This window comes from Lithobates pipiens, unplaced genomic scaffold (assembly GCF_037356315.1).
Source record: "Lithobates pipiens isolate NorthernLeopardFrog02 unplaced genomic scaffold, aLitPip1_a1.2 Scaffold_8, whole genome shotgun sequence".
Classification (NCBI taxonomy): domain Eukaryota; kingdom Metazoa; phylum Chordata; class Amphibia; order Anura; family Ranidae; genus Lithobates; species Lithobates pipiens.
Window position 1 is genome coordinate 580605884 of NW_027507903.1, and position 21779 is coordinate 580627662.

Consider the following 21779-nt stretch of genomic DNA (forward strand, 5'->3'; position numbering starts at 1 on the left):
AAAAATGGAGGTTCCCATTGTTGACCACCCCCTTTGGAAATGCTAGTTGCCTAGCTGTCATGTTTTTGTTTTGGCTTCAATGAGCCAATGACCTGGAACAAGTATAAAAATTCCCATTTGCTTCCAGGAAAAATCAAGGAAAGATACCACCATGCAATTAAGATATTTAGACGTTTCACAATGGCACCTCCTTTGTTCCCTCATTAGAGATGTACTTTGATTGGCATGCATGGATATGAATGGATGCATGCTGAACATCTAACCCTGGTTAATTTACCAGCCTATAGTGACTAATCTACCTCTACATTTAATACAGCAGCAAATAATGTGAAAGTCACATCAAGCATGGCTGTAAGGTAAATATGGCTCAAAACATGCACTCAATCAAAATACAATTTACTTTCTCTTTAAAGAACAATTAGTGCTAATCATTCTACAGTCATCAAACAGGGAACCTGACTGAAGAAGAGGACCCAGGAGACCATGCTGGTTCCCTACAGGCTGCGTAAGACAGAACATTTGCTAAGTATCCACTAACTACATAATGTTATCAATTCTTCAGAAATTTGTACAATAAAAATAACAGGCTGGATATAAATTATTTTTTGGGTTTCTTCTAGAAAAAAGCTTTTATGTGATCATATCAATGTCTTTTCATACATAATTTTGTTTAATAATAAATATTACTTCCATCATTATTGTGCACTTTTGGTTTGTGGTATTGATATACTCATTAGCACTATGAGCTGTAGTTACACCACCAATACTGAAATATCATCCCAATGACTGGAGGGGCTGAGACAACACTTACAGGAATGACAAGGGCTTCATTCAGTCACAAATCTGCTGAATGATGACAATCTTTTGTACAAGCTCTGCCCCTTGTGATTATTTTAGAAAATACTAATGCTGGAATGTGCTATTGGAAGCAGCATGAAGTCTGCATAATATGAGGAGCTATTATTTAACCTTAAAGACCACCAAACAAGAGAAATAAGACATGGGTTCATATCCAACTTCTCTCAGCATCCTCAACAACCCCCTTCTCTTAGTGGATTCTTGACAAATTCCCACAGGTCGTCAGATTAGAAAAAAAATAAAGAAAAACTTTTCAAGGTTTGTGTAGTGCCCTCCTCTAGTTAGGCTGCTAGGGTAAAAATATTGTTTTGCTTCACTGCATTTAGTGGAGAACTAGTCTATTGTTTTTGTATGGTCAGGATTTCCTAGCTTGTGTTCATTTTCTCCTACCTGCTCCTGAGAGAAGCTTCCAAAGCATAGAGCAGGGAGAGTCAAATGTCCAATATGAATATTTATCATGCTTCAGCCAATCCCTGAAAGGGAACATCCAGAAGGTAGCTGGGGAGGTGATACATATTTAGGAAGCCTGTTCAGAGTGTTCTTTCCTCTCTGGGGAGGATTTCCCTTTCTCCTGGGGCTGCGGCCTCTGGGAAAAAGTGAGACAAACAAATTGCAGACTGGACCTCAGCAGGTGCTGGGCTGAGGGACTGAAAAGGGATCATGTTTGCTGGAGGGCACTGCCCTAATGTTTAGGTATGGGAAAGGATCTTTTTCTCTGAGGAGCCTACCAGTGCATCCTTATTTCAGACAGTTCCTGGGACATTAAGAGTACAGACCTTGCTGTTAAAACTTGGATGTGCAAGTGTTAGAAGGGAACTAAGGGCCAGAAGATGCAATATGTACTAGGATTGCTCTTATAGAATCCTAGATATACTCAAGAAGGTTAGTGAGAAGCTGTCCTCCTTTCAATGCATTCCCATGAGGAGGCAGTGATGGAACAAACAAAGTGGATGGTAACAGAGGCTACCCCAGGATAACCCCCTAGCCTAGTAAGAAAAAACAATATTGGAAACCCAAACTCTGGGAGAAATGGTACCCAGGGAATTGAGTCCCCTCCCTCCACACCCGCCAGCACTGACTTCCGGCACGGACAGGAGGTGGGTGGATATACAGCATATGCATGTGCAGGCCTGATCAATGCCTGACATGCCCAGAGGTGGCAGGGAGGCGCCGGAGGGTGTAGGGGTGGCGCCAATTCCCTGGGCACTATTTCTCAAAAAATTTGTATAAATATACTCTGGACTTTTGGTCCTTTTTGAGTTTGCAGGATCACTTTATGTGTGTTTTAGGTGTGGGCTGCTGGCTTTACTTTTGGAGGTAGGTCTGCTGAGAGACAACATTTGCAAAGGGTTGGACCCATTTGTGGGTACCACATAAAAATATGGTCTGACCAATTCATTTTTTTGCTGTGTCATTGTTAATGCATGGTTGTCTTCTACAACGCACCTCCTTCTTTTTTTTCCTCCTGTCGTTTGACAGCTGTGGTTATCACTTTAAGCATTTATACCCTGGCCAGCCAGATTGGAGATCTGTGGTAGGTAATTTTACAGCAGATCTATGGGTTCTATGGGTTCTTCCTCACTACCTTATACATTTATGTATCACATATATTTGGCAACTTTCTTTGTTAACCTTGGGTTATCCTGGGGTGGACTCTATTAGCAGCCACTTTATTGATTCCATCACTGCAGCCCCATGGAATGCATGGGCCAACTCTGGTTAAGGTGCATTGTGAGTCATAGACACATTGTACTGTATCTGTAAACACAGCTACATCATTTGTACATAAAGGAAGCAAGTCTTAACTTTGTACATATGCAAAGCATGTTGGGGCCTTTGGTGATTCCCTGTACAGTACACGGTTTGCCAAATTTATGTTTTATTATAAATACATTGATATCGGTACACCAATTATAAGAGGTCTGCTCTGTTAACAGGGGATAGTAACCGTATTTGTCCGGGGGAGGAGGGGGGGGGGGGGTAATGTTCCATACCATTTGATGGGTTTTAATGGTGTTACTTATTTAATGTTTGTATTAAATAAAATGGTTTAATTTTGTGTTGTGAGTCCATTTTCTGAAGTTCTCTTTGGCACCTTTAAAAATGCGCAGTTTTTCTTTTTTTTTGCTTTTTTGTCTATGTATTATTGGGATGTGGTGCCACTTGATATTATGTTACATCTCTGTGTTTGCAGAAATAAAAACATTGTTTGCCAAAAGAGTTAGTTTTGCTAATTGCCTCACAAATTAGTAAAGGTATGTCAGCTTGCACTATTATAAATATTGGTGCTGTAGAGGAGAATAGAAGAGATAAACCATTCAGCTTTTTGCCTGAGTTTTTCTTCATAAATGTATTCATTTGTACATGGAGAGAAACAGATCAGGCCTTTATCAAAAAAGTATCTGAAGGATGAATCAGTCTTGCTTCATACACCAGACAATAGGAGTCTCTCTGTCATGTACTTGGGATAATGAAAGTGAGAATCTGGTTGTTATGGACAATGAGAACTTTTCACTCTTCAGACATCTTTATGCACAAGGCTCCAACAGATCTTCATTTAGACACTTCCAACATCTAACAAGTGGTCTAAAATGGATTCCTACTGTGAACATGAAAGCTCACATTAAACCAAAGTCTGATATATAGGCATTAGGCTTATGTAGGGTGGGCGCCTTTACTTATACTCCTATTAATGCGTTGCCAACCAGTCCTATTACTGCTGGCCAGTCGGGGACAATACCAGCCAAGGTACAAAGGTAATTGGAGAAAGAATCAGAAACACATACCAGTTCCCCTTGCCATCTCTTGGATCATCTAGTAATACTCGTATGATGTAGAGCAGGCAACTCAACAGCTTCAATGAGAAATTGAACAGTCGCACCCTTAAACCTGCAAAAAAAAATATTAATGAGGTTTCTGTATGAAAAGACTTTTAATGGTGGAACAGACTGCATGTTACATAGCTCTTACTGTATGTTTCATCTTCCGGTGCAAATCCCATGCCACATAGTGTCTCCTGTCTATGTCACCCTGTGGTAGGAGGTACAGACTCCATGTCACATAGATCCTCCTGGGTGGACTCACCCTGTGGTAGGATGTACAGACTTCATGTCACATAGATCCTCCTGGGTGGTATCACCCTGTCTGTGGTAGGAGATACAGACTCCATGTCACATGGATCTTCTTGGGTGGTGTCACTCTGTCTGGAGTAGGAGATACAGACTCCATGTTACATAAATCTTCCTGGGTGGTGTCACCCTGTGGTAGGAGGTACATACTCCATGTCACATAGATCCTCCTGGGTGGTGTCACTCTGCCTGTGGTAGGAGATAAAGACTCCATGTCCCATGGATCTTCCTGGGTGGTGTCACCCTGTGGTAGGAGGTACAGACTCTATGTCACATAGATCCTCCTGGGTAGTGTCACCATGTGGTAGGAAGTATAGACTCCATCTCACATAAATCCTCCTGGGTGGTCTAACCCTGTGGTAGGAGGTACAGGCTCCATGCCCCATAGCTCCCCTGGTCTGTTACCAGGGGAGTTACCTTCTGGTGGCAGGGAAAGAATCCATATCACGTAGCTCCTCCTGTCTGTGTCACCCGGCTGTATTGGCTTTTTGCTAAACAAATTTGGAACAATCAATTGTCAGTTGTTCAATGAAGAACAAACAATATTTTGAACTGTGTAGAAAACTCCTCTAGGTAGTATAGCTGTTCCAAGAACTTTCTTTCCGTTGTTCATGTCTAGCCAGCCAAAGCCACATTATGACTTGTAGCTTTCTTATGGCCATAGTTATAGCTTGACATTGTATTTTACTGGGCTAGGCAAATCCCAGTAGACAAAAAAACAATATGTTTAAAATAATGACTGGAGCCTGACTTATTGTTTTATTTTCAACAAGGATGAGGACCTAAACTGGACTGCTTAGTTCCTGAAATCGTCATTTATTTCTACATTCTTTGGTAGTTTGAAATAAAATACTTACTTGATCTCTGATTTTTTATAAAAAATAGTTTCAGCCGTTCTTTGAAGGAGTTTTCATTCACATAAAATTCTACCAGGACACTAGAAAAGATGAAAAATAAGCATTTATTAAAATTTTAGATTTGTGGATGTACACAACTACAGAAAAAATGTCAATACACGAGACCTTAAAAATGATTCCTTTTCTTGTCTATAGCATATTTTTCTTGCCTATAGGGTTTTTTTTTTCCTACCTAAAGCATGTTTTTTTCTTTCCTATAGCATATTTTCTCTTGTCTATAGCATGTTTTTTTTTTCTTCCCTGTGTAGGGATCTGCTGCCCTTTACTGTTAGCTGCAAATATCACAGTGTTAAGTATATTCATGTATTAACACTTCCTATCTTGGGGAGGGGCTTTGAAACCCCCAGACCGAAGACGTGAAGAGAGAGACAGGTAACTGAGCCACATAACCCTAAACACACAGGTGCTGCTACTGCAGTTGTATTTTCACCCAGACCAGAAGCAGAGACTATTATACAAACATTCCTATTTTCCAATAGTTTAACTGCAGCTACCTATAGCTTATTGAGTGTATTTCTGAATCATATTGACATCTGTTTGAGATGCTTCAGAGATCATTCGGGTCTTCTTCAGAGTACTGCATTGCAGTAATGCGCATATAAAGCCCCCCCCCCCTATCCCTTCATTATAGGTATAACAGTCTTCACTCTTCTGAAAAGTTTTTCTACGATATTTTGGATTGCATCTTTTACAAAGTTTGCACATTCACCCAAAAGAGCATTTGTGAGGCTAGGTACTGATGATGGATGCATGGGCGTCCACAGAACTTTTTTCAGGGGGGGTCATAATTTTAGGGTCCCTCATGCACCGCCCCTTTTCAACAATGTAATTATCACATTATCATGGTCAGAGACTGCAGATGTAATACAGTCCCTAGGATAAGTAATGGATAATGGCCAACAGGCCCTCTTACTAGACCCAGCAAAACTACAGCAGTGATCCCTGGACAATCGCTCACTCTGGGTTCCCTAGGGGCGACTCTGGTCAGTAGTGTAGCATGTCTGTACCCTGGTAGTGGCTCAGTCTTTCTCTCTCTGGTGGGGCTGGGCAGCATGGCTCTCTCTGGTGGTGCTGGGCAGCGTGACTCTCTCTGGTGGTGCTGGGCAGCGTGGCTCTCTCTGGTGGTGCTGGGCAGCGTGGCTCTCTCTGGTGGTGCTGGGCAGCGTGGCTCTCTCTCTGGTGGTGCTGGGCAGCGTGGCTCTCCCTCTGGCTTCCACCTAGCATACTCCTCATTCTTTGTCCTGTAGTGCTCTCTCCCACAGCTTTTTTCCAGGCTGCAGTCTCTCAATCTCTCTTTTGAACAAGCTGTAGCCTCCTTCCTGTGAAAAATGGGGGCGCCAATCTTTAAGACTACATGTCCCATTATCCTAGACTCCTTTGATTGGCCCTCAGTTATGGCCATTAGGGAAGGAATGGAGCAGGCAGGAGGCTGGGTGGGGGGCCTGGTGAGAGCCACCATCTCTTCTCCCTGACTGGAGAAAGGGGGGGAGTGGGAGAAACCTCTGATAGCCCGCAGCTCACCTTTCTCCTATCACAGAACCACCGAGTTCTCTGCTGGACTGAGCAGAGAAAAGAGCCCAAATTCACACTACACTGATGGGGGGGGGCTTGACAGCACCTTGAAGGTGTTACCCCACTGCTGGGTGGCACCCAGGTGTGGGCTGCCCGCACCCTGATATTGACGAAACTGTGCTGAATTTAAGATCTAATTTCTGATTCTAGAAGGGGGCACTTGAGCCCCCTTGCCCCTACCTGTGGACGCCCATGGATGGATGACAGCATCTACAGTGGTGTGAAAAAGTGTTTGCCCCCTTCCTCATTTCCTGTTCCTTTGCATGTTTGTCACACTTAAGTGTTTCGGAACATCAAACCAATTTAAACAATAGTCAAGGACAACACAAGTAAACACAAAATGCAATTTGTAAATGAAGGTGTTTATTATTAAAGGTGAAAAAAAATCCAAACCATCATGGCCCTGTGTGAAAAAGTGATTGCCCCCTAAACCTAATAACTGGTTGGGCCACCCTTAGCAGCAACAACTGCAACCAAGCGTTTGCGATAACGTGCAATGAGGCTTTTACAACGTCCTGGTGGAATTTTGGCCCACTCATCTTTGCAGAATTGTCCTAATTCAGTTACATTAGAGGGTTTTCGAGCATGAACGGTCTTTTTAAGGTCATACCACAACATCTCAATAGGATTCAGGTCAGGACTTTGGCTAGGCCACTCCAAAGTCTTCATTTTGTTTTTCTTCAGCCATTCGGTGGTGGACTTGCTGGTGTGTTTAGGATCATTGTCCTGCTGCAGAACCCAAGTTCGTTTCAGCTTGAGTACACGAACAGATGGTCGGACATTCTCCTTCAGGATCTCTTGGTAGACAGCAGAATTCATAGTTCCTTTTATCACGGCAAGTCTTCCAGGTCCTGAAGCAGCAAAACAGCCCCAGACCATCACACTACCACCACCATATTTTACTGTTGGTATAATGTTCTTTTTATGAAATGCAGTGTTCCTTCTACGCCAGATATACTTGGACACACACCTTCCAAAGAGTTCCACTTTTGTCTCATCTGTCCACAGAATGTTGTCCCAAAAGTCTTGGGGATCATCAAGATGTGTTGTGGAGAAATTGAGACGAGCTTTGATGTTCTTTTTGCTCAGCAGTGGTTTTCTCCTTGGAACTCTGCCATGCAGGCCATTTTTGCCCAGTCTTTTCCTGATGGTGGAGGCATGAACGCTGACCTTAACTGAGGCAAGTGAGGCCTGCAGTTCCTTGGACGTTGTTGTGGGGTCTTTTGTGACCTCTTGGATGAGTCGTCGCTGAGCTCTTGGGGTAATTTTGGGCGGCCGGCCACTCCTGGGAAGGTTCACCAGTGTTCCATGTCTTCGCCATTTGTGGATAATGGCTCTCACTGTGGTTCGCTGGATTCCCAAAGCTTTGGAAATGGCTTTATAACCATTTCCAGACTGATAGATCTCAATTACTTTCTTTCTCAATTGTTTCTGAATTTCTTTGGGTCTCGGCATGATGTGTAGCTTTTAAGGATCTTCTGGTGGACCTTACTGTGTCAAGCAGCTCCTATTTAAGTGATGCCTTGATTGTGAACAGGTGTGGCAATAATCAGGCCTGGGTGTGGCTAGAGAAATTGAACTCAGGTGTGGACAACCACAGTTACAGTATGTTTTAACAAGGGGGGCAATCACTTTTTCACACAGGGCCATGATGGTTTGGATTTTTTTTCACCTTTAATAATAAACACCTTCATTTACAAATTGCATTTTGTGTTTACTTGTGTTGTCCTTGACTATTGTTTAAATTGGTTTGATGTTCCGAAACACTTAAGTGTGACAAACATGCAAAGGAACAGGAAATGAGGAAGGGGGCAAACACTTTTTCACACCACTGTAGGTCACAAACTCTGTTCTATTCTATCTCAGATAATTAGGGTTTAGGTCAGGTCTCCACTCAGGTCAACATCCACATCAAGCTTTGAAACCATGTCTTTATGGAACTGTGGCCAATAATTGGAAGGGGTGTCCACATACTCTTATTAATTTTAGGGGATGAGCTGTTATCTTAGGGGTAGCACATCCAGTAAATAATTATGTAATTACAGACAATAAAGCAATAGTGGACTTTTAAGTCATACATGAAATCATCGACTTTTATTAATACCATCACAACAAGTTAAAATCTTGTTGCTCACAGATACAATATAGTATATTAAGATGCCTCAATTAGTGTTCATTTTGACGTCCAGTTTCAATTTAGTTTTAACCACATAGTCTTTTGACCAAAATGCAATTTTAGTTTTAGTCATATTTTAGTCATCTGACTTTTTTTAGTCGTATTTTAGTCGACTAAAATCTCCAGTACATTTTAGTCGACTAAAATCTTATGGGTTATGTTAAATTGTAGTGCATTAAATGCACTACAGACACAAATTTAGCCGTTGTGATATATAACCAGTTTTAAATTTGACATCAAATTTCGATTTCGTTTTATTCATAGTCTTTTGACTAAAATGCCATTTTAGTTTTAGTCTTCTGAATTGTTTTAGTTTTAGTCGTATTTTAGTCATCTAAAATAGTGTTAATTTTATTGACCAAAATATTTTCTTCGATTAGTTTAACACTGGCCTCAGTACTTATAATCATCCTCATCCAACACCCATTAGCTGTCTATATATTAGTATATCCTGCCATACAGTTAGATAATGAGGCATTGGAGCAGAGATCTCTGCCAACACATTCCTTAGAGCTAACCTCTGCCTATTCAGGAGCACGATTGAAGCTGTTTCCACAATAAACATGAAAAGAATATACAGACCATTGATCTTTTCGTGTTTATTGCAGAAACAGCTTCAAATATTGATGTTGCACTTGGTCAACTGACTGCATGGTAGGATACACTAAAATATACATATGTATGTATAATGCGTGTGTGTGTGTGTGTGTGTGTGTGTGTGTGTGTGTGTGTGTGTGTGTGTATATATATATATATATATATATATATATATACATATATATATATACATACACAAACATATACGAGGTGTGTCCAGAAAGTAATGAGAATGATATTTTAAAAATTATTTTATTGAAAAATTTTACAATTGAACATTGTTTCTTTCAAAGTCTGCACCTTGTGAATGTACACAACACTCCCAGTGATTTTTCTATTCTTCATAGCATCCCTGGAAGTCTTCAAGTGGGATGGCATTCATAACCTGCGTAGTGGCTCTTTGGACGTTATCCACACTACCAAAATGGTGTCCTTCTCGTGTTCAACATCTGAGTCACGATTTAATAAACAATTGACTTGGTAATTCCCGTTTCCTCTGCAATCATTCTGACAATGAGCCGTCGGTCACGGTTAAGAACAGACCTCACTGCATCCACATTCTGTTTCCGTTTTTGAGCAACGGTTTACTATTAGAATGATTGCAGAGGAAACAGAAATTACCAAGTCAATTGTTCGTGACATGGTGACTTGGGATTTGAATGTGAGAAAGGACACCATTTTGGTAGTGTAGATAATGTCCAAAGAACCACAACGCAGGGTGTGAATGTCAACCCACTTGAAGACTTCCATTGATGCTAAGAATGGAAAAATTGCCGGGCGTCTTATGAAACATGCACAAGGTGGATACTTTGAACGAGAAAATGTTCAATTGTAAAAATTTTCAATAAAATAATTTTTAAAATATCATTAATTTCTGGACCTTGTATAGCATATTGGCCAGGGATGATTTCAAGCATTGATAAGATAATAATTATATAATAATAATATAATAATAATGTCCACATACTTTTAGCTATATATAGTGTCTGTGTATCAGTGATGTAAGAAAAGCCATAGCAGTCCATGCAACTGCTGTGGAGCTTGGGGTATAAGGGGGGCCCCATTAGTGGGGCAGTTAAACTCCCCTATCATCGTTTTCAGCCAAGGAAGCTGCCATCTTTGCCTCTGTTTAATCTTCAACTGCTATGGTGCTGCACATGTGATTCGTTATGACACCAGCCATTGGATGGTTTGATGGTTAGGCTGAGAGCACAGCCAATGTGCAGTTAGCATTACCGGCATGCCTTTTTTTTTTTAACTGTTTAAATTGATGGGTTTACTTCCACTTTAAGGAAAATTTACTCAGGATCCCAGATCCCACTTTGTGCAATAGGAAGCATTTGCATAGCCATCTTTGTAGATTTATTGCCCTCTTAACATCTGCTACAGAATCAGGCTGGGATCCCACCTATGCGAATTGGATGTGGATTTCTCCGCATCCAATTCGCATAGCAGGAGAATGTGACCGGCTCTCTATGGAGCCGGTTCACATATCTCCGGGGCGGCTGCGGAGCGCACTGCACTCCGTTTCAGGGCTGAATTCAGGCACAGATTCGGCCCTGATTCATCCATGTAATGGAGAACAGGAATGCACAGCGTTCCTGTGTGATCTGCGGCCAGTTTAGGTGTAAACCGAGCCTGAAATTAACCTTGCATGTCAAATGCAGACACAAATCTCAGAGTTTCCCCTCAGCTAAAATCATATGGGACAGCTGAAATCATTATGGTTATTAATATTATCGCTACTACATCTATAACTTTTATCCATGGCACTGCTCTCTTGCAGTGTACTGACTATGCTGACAGTTCTCCTGCTGCCCGTCCTTGATTTAGGCATACTTTATGTTAAGATCAATGACATGTATTGTCCCAGCTGACACTGCAAGCTGGTAAAGAGAAGACTTTAGCCTGGGGGCCCACCGATACCTATAATTCAAATAGAAGAGATTTGGCACAGTTCTCTTTGCACTTTCCTTAGTCTTTTAAATCTTTACACCCTGGAATAAAACAACCGTTTTGAGAGTCCCTGACCTTTTTCAAGTTCACAAGCATACTGAATGATAATATACAACTATTTTGGTTTTTATTGACTTTTTTGAATAGGCACAAAAAAAAATAACAGACCATCATGTGAAGGTCCTTAAAGAGAGAGGAGATAGCAAAAAAAGAATGACAGTTGACATAATCAGCATACAATTTAAGAAACAGAATGTCCATTATAATGTCCTGCTTCCCTTGCTGGACTGGCAGGACTAGTATCGAAAATATTAAACCAAACATATAAAACAGTTCTCAGAGTATAGCACTATGCAGATAAGAAAAAAGAGGGTTGGCAGGAGGAAGATGTAAGAAAGGACAAAAAGGGAATATGAGAAACCTGGAGAAAGATGGAGGTTTGACAGAGATCAGAGATTGGAGAGGTAGCAACAAAGTGAGGGAACTGAGTAAAAGTGAATCAAGGTGGATATTCCAGTTGGCCACATTCTTCCCCAAAGGTCTGAACATTGAATTCGGCCTCAATCGTTTTATTGCAGATGTTTAACATTAATTTTTTAGTAATATTTTAGTTTTTTAGGTAAATGCATGGGACCTGCATCTACAAGGGTATTGGATGGTAGAAGTAATTTACGGTGATAGTATAAGAATTTTGAATCATTATTCATCTATGCATAATTTTATATTTTTTTCATTATTATGTTTGCACCTTGGATGTATCATGTTTTTTCCATCAGTAGAAGATATAACCTTGCATGTCAAATGATGAAGATATGGTGTATTTTTTATGTATTTGTAATGTGGGGATTATACCATCCACTAGATGGCGATAGTAAAGGGGTGTATATATTATCAGTGAGATGTTAAATGCAAGTTGAAGCCTGAATAATATTATACTATTTGAGGTGGTGATCCCGGTGTTTTTCCATATATATTTTATTATATATATTTTTTTATTCGTTTTGTATGGTTGTTGTATTAAAATAAACTTGATTTTAAATTGATTGAGTGCTGAACAAAATGATACTAACGCTTAAGAGATCTAAGTCACTATGGCAACCGGCACGCTGTTTCGTGGTATATAAACAGCACAAACGATCGCAAGGCTACCCTTGATAAAGTCTTGTGACATATGATGCAACGCGTCGGGTGGAGCCAGTGACGTTACGTTCGGAGCCTTTTGAGAATCTAGCAAGCAAGGTGGCTTGTCTGGGAAAACGCCTCCCACCTTATCCAGCTGATTGTTTCAAGCGCTACTTATCGGCTTGGGTTATGTGAGTGAAATCGATCGGTGTGGCTGTAGCTCGCAGAATCTATAATCACTGCGCAATGAAAGTTTTGTTTCATTTAGTGCCATGATTTGTGATCGGATCTGAAGCAATTCGATCATGAGTGATAGTGTCCTGGAAAGTTTCCTCTCCTTTCTACTGTGGGAAACGTTCTAAAGCCAAACTATGCTTTGATAGTGGCGGGACTTTGTTTTTCTATGAATCAGAGACTGCGCTCTAAAAGTGATATAGTATTCAGCACATGTAGTGTTATTTATCACCACCTTGGTCTGGAGTATACTGAGTAGGTGGTGTTTATAATAACACTATCTAATGTATATATTTTTTTTTCTAGGATGTTTATCTTTCTGTGATTATTATGTATTAACTTTCATCGGATTGTTTTTTACATGTTTTTGCTATATGTTTTTTACATGTTCCTGATACTTGCTTAACCACTTGCTTACTGGGCACTTAAACCCCCCTCCTGCCCAGACCAATTTTCAGCTTTCAGCGCTGATGCACTTTGAATGACAATTACGCAGTCATACAGCACTGTACCCAAATGAAATTTTTATAATTTTTTTCCCACAAATAGAGTTTTCTTTTGGTGGAATTTAATTACAGCTGGGAGTTTTATTTTTTGCTAAACAAACAAAAAAAGATGCAAAATAAAAAAAAATCATGTTTAATAGTTTGTTATAAAATTTTGCAAACAGGTCATTTTTCTCCTTCATTGAAATGCGCTGATGAGGCGGCACTGGTGGGCACTGATGGGCAGCACTGGTGGGCACTGATGGGCGGCACTGGTGGGCACTAATAGGCACAGTTAAGGCGACACTAATAGGCACAGATAAGGTGGCACCGATAGGCACAGATAAGGCAGTACTGATGGGCACAGATAAGGCGGCACTGATGGGCACTGATAGGTGGCACGGATGGGTGGCACTAAGGGGCACTGATAGGTACCACTGATAGATGGGACTGATGGGCACTGATAGGTGGCACTGATAGGTTGCTCTGATAGGTGGCTCTGCTGGGCACTGATGGGCGGCACTGATGGGCACTGATGGGCACTGGTAGACAACACTGATGGGCACGGATATGTGGCACTGAGGTGCAGAAATGTTGTTGAGGTAGATTGTGGGCACTGATAGGTGGCACTGTGGGCACTGATAGGTGGCACTGTGGGTACTGATGTATGGCACTGTGGGCACTGATGTATGGCACTATGGGCACTGATGTATGGCACTGCTGGGTGGCATTATGGGCACTGATGGGTGGCACTGCTGGGTGGCACTTTATTAATGCTCTGGGGGTTACTGGCAGGGGGCAGGTGGGCACTGATACACTGGCCGTGATCGGGACTGATGTCTCGATCACGGCCGCGGGTGATCGGCTTTTTTTTTCTCTCCTCGCGCTGTCAGCGCGAAGAGGAAAAATAGCCGATTACCGGCTCTGTTTTGTCACATGATCAGCTGTCATTGGCTGACAGCTGATCATGTGGTAAGGGGTCGGGATCGACCCCTTGCTCGGATCGGTGATCAGGTGAGTCTCATTGACTCGCCGATCACAGAGCACGCCGCGCGCGCCCCTCAGGGGGCGCGCAGGCCGCTCGTGCACGGGACGACGTCAATAGATGTAGTCCCGGCAAGAGGTTAATTTATAGGCTGTTCAGGAAACAGGCTGAATAGCAATAAGCACAGCAGCACTTTCTATTGTTTTTCTTGTTTTTGAGCATTTACTATTTATTTGCACATCATTTGTGATAAGTGCACAGTTTGGTTTGCACCTTGTTAAATTGTTAACACTACATTCTATGCACTTTAATCCTTTTTACTTACGTATATATGACACTATTGTAATTTTGCACAGTATCTCTTTTCCTAAAGTAGCTTTAAGATTGGTAGCTTTGCTGTTCATTAATCAGGTGGAACAGCAATTAGCACAATAGCACTTTGTACTGGATGTGAAGGAGTTTTTTCGCTTTTTACTTTTATTACTGCCCATTTGCACACGCTGTGTGATAAGTGCATAGTATTTTTGAATTTTTGTTAAGTGCACATAAATTCATTTTGCACTTTACATTTTTTGCCTATTTTGCACATGATATTATTGTATTTTTGCACAGTACTGTGTTCAACATATATCCCCATAGCAGCCTAAGGATTGGTAGCCTCGTATGTTTCCCTCTTATGCCACGTACACACGTATCAGACTATCCGGCACACTTAGTCTGGCGGACAAACCGCCGGACTGTCCACCGGACTTTCCGAACGAGCTACCTGCCCACACACGGCACATTTGCGGCGGACTATCCGCCGTACTTTTGAAGTGAACGGACTCGCCTACACACACAGAGGAAAGTCCACTCATTTAGAGCGCGGCTCCAGGTAGCTGGGACCAGAGAAGGAAGCGCCAAAAAAACAGCATGGGGGGTCCCCCCAGGTCCATATAAGACCCTTATCCAAGCACGCTACCTGGCCAGCCAGGAAAGGGGGTGGGGGTGAGCGAGCACCCCCCTGAGCCGTACCAGGCTGCGTGCCCTCAACATGGGGGGTGCCTTAGGGAAGGGGGGCCACGCGGCCCCCCCCCACCCCAAAGCACCTTGTCCCCATGTTGATGAGGACAAGGGCCTCTTTCCGACAACCCTGGCCATTGGTTGTCGGGGTCTGCGGGCGGGGGGCTTATCAGAATCCGTGAGCCCCCTTTAATAAGGGGGCCCCCGGATCCCGGCCCCCCACCCTATGTAAATGAGTATGGGGTACAATGTACCCCTACCCATTCACCTGTGGAAAAAAATGTAAAAAAAAAACACAACACACAAGGGTTAAAATAGTTTATTGCACAGCTCCGGGGGTCTTCTTCCATCTTCAGGGGTCTTCTCGCCGGACTCCTCCTCTATCTTCTGCTAGCTCTTTTACTAGCGGAGGAGCCCGACTTTCTTCTTTGCCGCCGCCCTCTTCTTCCGACTTCGGGGGTCTTGTCCCCCTCTTCTGGGTTCTTGTCCCCCTCTTCGGTTCTTCTTGCCGGGCCACCGCGCCTTCTTCTAGCTCTTTTACAAGCTGTGGCCCGGTCTTCTGTCGCCGTCGCCGCCGCATTCTGTTTTTCTGTTCTTCTCTTCTTCTTTTCTTGAGCTGTTGCCTCGTCGCTGTCTCCGTTCACAATGACAGGGAGGCGGCATGCAGCGACTTATGTAAGGACCATTCTTCCCATTGACCCTTGATAAATAAATTTTAGTAGGGGTTCCCTGAGACTTGAAAAAATATTTGAATGGTTCCTAGAATAAAAAAGTTGAGAAAGGCTGATCTAAAGAAATACAGATTCCAAATTCCAAGTAACAAGCTTCTCACTAATGTCTCCCGTATTGTTGGCAGTTGTTGCAGATCTTAAAAAGATAAGCAAGTTATCATCATAGCCATCCTAAAATTACTCTAAAAAATAAAGATCATTATCTTCATTAAGTCCCAGCGGGTGTAAAGCTAAAAGTCTGTAAATCCATCTTACTTTTCTATAACTCTAAGACTCAATAACCTCCTCTCCTCAACCTAAGCTCTCATCTATAATCATTGTCTTTATGACCCATCTCTATTAAATGTCTGGAAATTGGTAAATTTCATCTTTATACCCACTGGGACTGAATCAAAATTATAATCTTTTTTTTTATAGAGTAATTTTAGGATGATAATGACATTATCTTGTTTATCTTTTTCTCATGTGCCAGCAATATGAGACATTAGTAAGAAACTTGTAACACTTTATGTTTCTTAGATCTGGCATTTGGAGATTTTTATTATTACAGCTATTTTTTATAGCTCCAGCAATTAACACAGCGCTTTACATATCGTACATTTAAATCTGTCCCTGCTGTCAAGGAGATTGTAGTCTATGGTTCCTATTCCACACATGCATACTAATACAAGCACAGTCAGAGCATGCAAAACTCCATACAGAGAGTGTTCTAACAAGGGTGCAATCCCTGGACCCAAGTGCTGTAAGCAAAAGTGCTAATCACTAATGCTGGCCATAGATGGTTGGATTCCCTACCGAACTGGCCGAGATTCGAACCATGTATGGACAGGCTGAATGTACCCAAGTGGATTGATCGATCAACTTGGGTACAACCAACCTGTGGGATTTTTCATGTGTCATATTTTAGCGGCTAGCAGTAATTACTGTATATTCCCTGCGGGGACGGCTTAAGCCGTTGTGTAGTCAGTTTCCTGGTATTTAAATTGTTGTATATTGTAATTCAGTATATGTGTAAACTTGAAAAATGGTGTTTGTTCTACCATTTCAGTATATATGGATTTAAAAGAAATCACAAGGAGACCTGTGGCTAAACTTTTCAATTTGAATTTGTATATTTATATATATATAATTTCCATACTAAAATAGTTAGGTTACCAACAAAATATGGACCTTGAGCTGAACACCTCATCCTTCCCAAGTCTTTATGAAGCCTCCAAGCTCCAGTACCCACACCAGAAATTACTAATCCCTAAGGAAACTGAAATTACAATTTCCTCCCTAGAGGAAGGACAAGCGCCCTGGAATTCCTCCTGCCTGGATGAAACCCCTATATGCCACCAGTTTCTTTCTACAGTGCACATGCAACCCAAAGAGAGCAAACAAATGCCCAAGAGTCCAACATTCTTAATGATATACAATTCGCATAACAGAAAAAAAGTCATCCTGTCTTGGTACCAAACAGACTCCATCCTCACAAGTTCTTAATAATTTTGTCCGGGCTTAAATATATTCAGGTAACCAGATACCAAATAGATCTAGGTAGAAGGGATAAGGCACAAGAATGGAACCAGTGTGTGGTCAAAGAGACGCCCATTGACTAAAAAGATGTTTCCAAGTGGATTTTTTAGGAAGGTCGGTATTTATTGATCATAAAAACAGGTTATAACACCATCAATGTGTTTCATGGCTCCTCAGCGGCCAATTCATAAGTAAAAGGTACACTTTAATGGGCGAGATCTATGTGCATTCCCTTAGCTCAGATTATACAGTGAAAATAGCATATTCTGAGCTGAAGGAATGCAGACAGATCCCACTCATTTGGTGTACTGTACACCTTTTTATAATGAATTGGCCACTAAAGAGCCACAAAACACATTAAAGGTATTTTAACCTGTTTTTATGATCAATAAGTACCAACCTTCCTAATGAATCCATTTGGAAGCACCTTTTTAGTGAATGGGCTCGCCGGCTGACTACACACTGGCTCCATTTGTGGGCCTTATTCTTTATACTATTGTTTACTGGACCTGACTGCAGCCTGGGGCAGTGCAAGAATTTTTCCAAAACTCTGATGAACATCAGGTACAACCGCCCACACTCTGCCTGGAGACAACCTTATGAATATGAGTATATGCTTACTATAGCTTTTACCATACTTTTTACATACGTACAACTGAATACTACCCATAGAAGGATTCTTCTGATGCCTTTTTATCCTCATTTCTCTGCTTGTCTTTGCTCATCTGGAGTACCAGTGACTCACCAAATAGATCTGCACTGTGATTTATTGCTTGGAATAATTTCAGAAGGGTAGGTTAAGCCAGTGATATTGAGTACTGCAAAAGACCTTGAGAAGGTGGTCATCATATTTCTCTCAGGAGATAATTACATATAGCCCAACTCAGGAGGTATAGGTGGGGTGTAGAGCGGTGCAGCAACAATAATGCACACAGTCCCAGTGCAATGAAAGAACTTGCATTGAATTAGCGCAGAAACAGTTCACAAATAACCCGGTGGGAAGGCAACCCAGCCAGAAACACCCACAGTTCCAACAGCATAGAGAGCAGGATTCAGCTGAACTAACAGTGCCTGTAGAGAGGGGTAGAATGCTGCCTGGCCCCCTTGCGCCCAAACAGGCAAATGTCCAGAAAAGATGCAAGCCTTACGCTTTCCCTGATCATCAGGAACCTTTCGCTGATTCTCTACCAACTCTATCAACTCGCAAAATGCACACAAAACCTGGGAGCCAGGGCCTTAAAAAGGCTCTGGCTGACCCAAGATGTCTGCTAGAGTCATGTGTGGTGACAGCATCCAATTGGATCAATTCCCTAGTGACCCAGGAAACTATTGAGGAACTATGTCCCTTGGCTTCCCCTCCAAATGCAGTGCTGTTGCAGAATAGTGACACCTGCAGTGTAGAATGTAGACTGCACCGGTCTACAAGCCCCCCCCCCCCCCTTCCTGTGGTAGACAGTACTCACTGATGCAGCACTGAAGACACAGTGCCAGTGCCTCTATCTGCATCATTGCACCATGAGTGCAGGGCGCTGTTGCTTGCCCACAGCCATACAGCTTCAGACTTACATTCTCCAGCTCAATGATTGAAGCAACGATTGTCTGAGAAAGATCTTCCTTTAGTTGCCTTGAAAAATGTTGAAGTGGAAAATAAGTCAGAAAATTAGGTCTTTCCAGATCACTTCAGGCTGGCCCCTTTTGCATTAGTGCCTATACTGTTTAAAATCCAATAATACGCTGTCTCACACTGCTCTGCACATGCTCAGTTGCTCTCCATTTTTAGGCACTTTGAGGCACTGCTGAATTTGTAGAGGCCGATCTGCTGACAGCCTTAAACCCTCCTATCTGTTGCAGCCATGGAAACTGCTTCTGTTTGATCTTCAACTACCATGGTGCTGCACATGTGATCAGTTATGACACCAGCCATTTCAGGAATTTACTGGATTTTGAAACCACTAAATTAGTAGGTTTAGTTCTGCTTTATAATTTACTGCTGATCAGGGGCTCTGGGCTTCAGCTAAATGGCAGCCTCTGGCAAGAAGAAACAGGAGCAATGCTGGAGGCAATTTACAGCACACACTAATGTTGGTAGCATAATTATTAATGTGAAATGTACACTATATTGCCAAAAGTATTGGGATTCCTGCCTTTACACGTACATGAACTTTAATGACATCCCAGTCTTAGTCATTAGGGTTCAATATTGAGTTGGCCCACCCTTTGCAGCTATAAGAGCTTCAACTCTTCTTAGAAGGCTGTCCACAAGGTTTAGGAGTGTGTCTATGGGAATGTTTGACCATTCTTCCAGAAGCACATTTGTGAGATCAGGCACTGATGTTGGACGGGAAGGTCTGGCTCGCAGCCTCCGCTCTAATTCATCCCAAAGGTGTTTTATCAGGTTGAGGTCAGGGCAGTCAAGTTCCTCCACCCCAAACTCACTCATCCATATCTTAATGGACATTGCTTTGTGCACTGGTGCATTGTCATGTTGAAACAAAAGGGGACCATCCCCAAACTGTTCCCACAAAGTTGGGAGCATAAAATTGTCCGAAACGTCTTGGTATGCTGACATCATAAGAGTTCCCTTCACTGAAACTAAGGGGACAAGCTCAACCCCTGAAAAACAACCCCACACCATAATCCCCCCTCCAATGAATGATTTGGACCAGTGAAAAAGGCAAGGTCCATAAAGACATGGATGAGCAAGTTTGGGCTGGAGGAACTTGACTGACCTCAACACGATAGAACACCTTTGGGATGAATTAGAGCGGAGACCGCGAGCCAGGCCTTCTTTTCCACATCAGTGCTTGATCTCACAAATGAGCTTCTTGAAGAATGGTCAAACATTCCTATTGAAACACTCCTAAACCTTGTGGACAGCCTTCCCAGAAGAGTTGGGCCAACTCAATATTGAACCCTACAGACTAAGACTGGGATGCCGTTAAGGTTCATGTGCGTGTAAAGGCAGTCGTCCCAATACTTCTGACAATATTGTGCATGCTCCTTGCTAAAGAACATTTTTTTTTATCAAGTTGTTAATGTGTCAAGTTCCACTTTAAGCTCTCACAAGCAGAGACCTCTTTACCCTCTTGTCTTGAATTGTATTGTGACTTTACTGTCTCCCATTATTTTGTAAAGCACTGTGCAAACCGTTGGAGCGCTATAAATCTTATATAATGATAACTGGGGCCACGTGTTTTCACATGTTATCCCCTGTGCAAGCCAATGCGTCCTAAGCCACCTGTGTAATTAGCCATGAACCAAGATGCTTCTGATCTCACATGTGACCTTACAACACGAGAACACAATTCTCCAGGTTGCAGGCTGCTGGTCACAGCAGGAATCGGCCTGTACCGGTATCAATTACATAACGGAGCAGCTGCTGCTGTGGTTTGGCGGTGTCACCACCGCTCCGGAGCACCAGCCTTTATCTCAGGAACACTGAACCTCTACATAGGAAGCCTTCTCAGATCATTTCACACAGCTGCACCCACAGAGCTTGGTGTTAACCATTCCACTCCCGCGCTGGCTTTGGAACACACAGCCATATTTTTTTTTTAGTCTGTTTAAGTACCATCTGCTGTGGTATCTGTTGCACAGCAAAGAGGGAAAAAATAAGCAATCTGTTTGCCCAGACGATGTCAATATTGCTTTACTCATATTTGCATACTTGCTGGGCTGTTTTCATTCAGAGCTTGCGTTCAGATTTTAGTGATTGAGGCTGCATGGTTACTAGCGTTTAAATAGGAACAGTACATTCAATACTAATATTTCAAGTTTTTTGAGTTTTTTTTTTTCCAAGCCATGCACTGTGCATAAACGGAATACTAAAAGTGAATAAAAAAAGTACAGTGGGGCAAAAAAGTATTTAGTCAGCCACCAATTGTGCAAGTTCTCGCACTTTAAAAAGATGAGAGAGGCCTGTAATTGTCATCATAGGTATACCTCGACTATGAGGGACAAAATGTGGAAACAAATCCAGACAATCACATTGTCTGATTTTTAAAATAATTTATTTGCAAATTATGGTGCAAAATAAGTATTTTGTCAATATCAAAAGTTCATCTCAATACTTTGTTATATATCCTTTGTTGGCAATGACAGAGGTCAAACATTTTCTGTAAGGCCGCGTACACACGGGCGGACTGTTCGCCCAACTTTGTCCGCTGAACAGTGTTTGGGCGGACAGTCCGCTCGTGTGTGGGCTTTCAGCGGACAGTTTCAGCGGACAGTTGGACGGACAAGGTTTTTCGGAATTTCCGAAAAACTGTCCGCTGAAACCTTGTTTGAGCGAACAGTCCGCCCGTGTGTAGGCTTGTTCGTCAAACAAAGTTGCGCGCATGCTCAGAAAGGATTTTCACTCCGAAAGCTATAATGCAGTGTATAGGACGTCGTATTTTTCGTCCCGTCGTACGTGCCGTTCACGTCATCGCGCACGGTTTCAGCAAACTGTTCGTCCGTCGTGTGTGGCCATGTCCGTCCATGCTAAGTTTGAGCGGAC

General features: G+C 42.3%; 1 protein-coding gene across 2 annotated transcripts in view; it reads right to left on the reverse strand.

The window, feature by feature from the left end:
• LOC143961100 (potassium channel subfamily T member 2-like) overlaps window positions 1-21779 on the reverse strand; it is a 439371-nt gene that overhangs the window by 254188 nt on the left and 163404 nt on the right. For both annotated transcript variants that reach the window (XM_077470267.1, XM_077470268.1), the window contains exons 2-3: window positions 4844-4923; window positions 3645-3747 (exon numbers count right to left, since the gene is read on the reverse strand). In XM_077470267.1, coding sequence (XP_077326393.1) covers window positions 3645-3747; window positions 4844-4923 — 183 coding nt within the window. The remainder of the gene's footprint in view (window positions 1-3644; window positions 3748-4843; window positions 4924-21779) is intronic.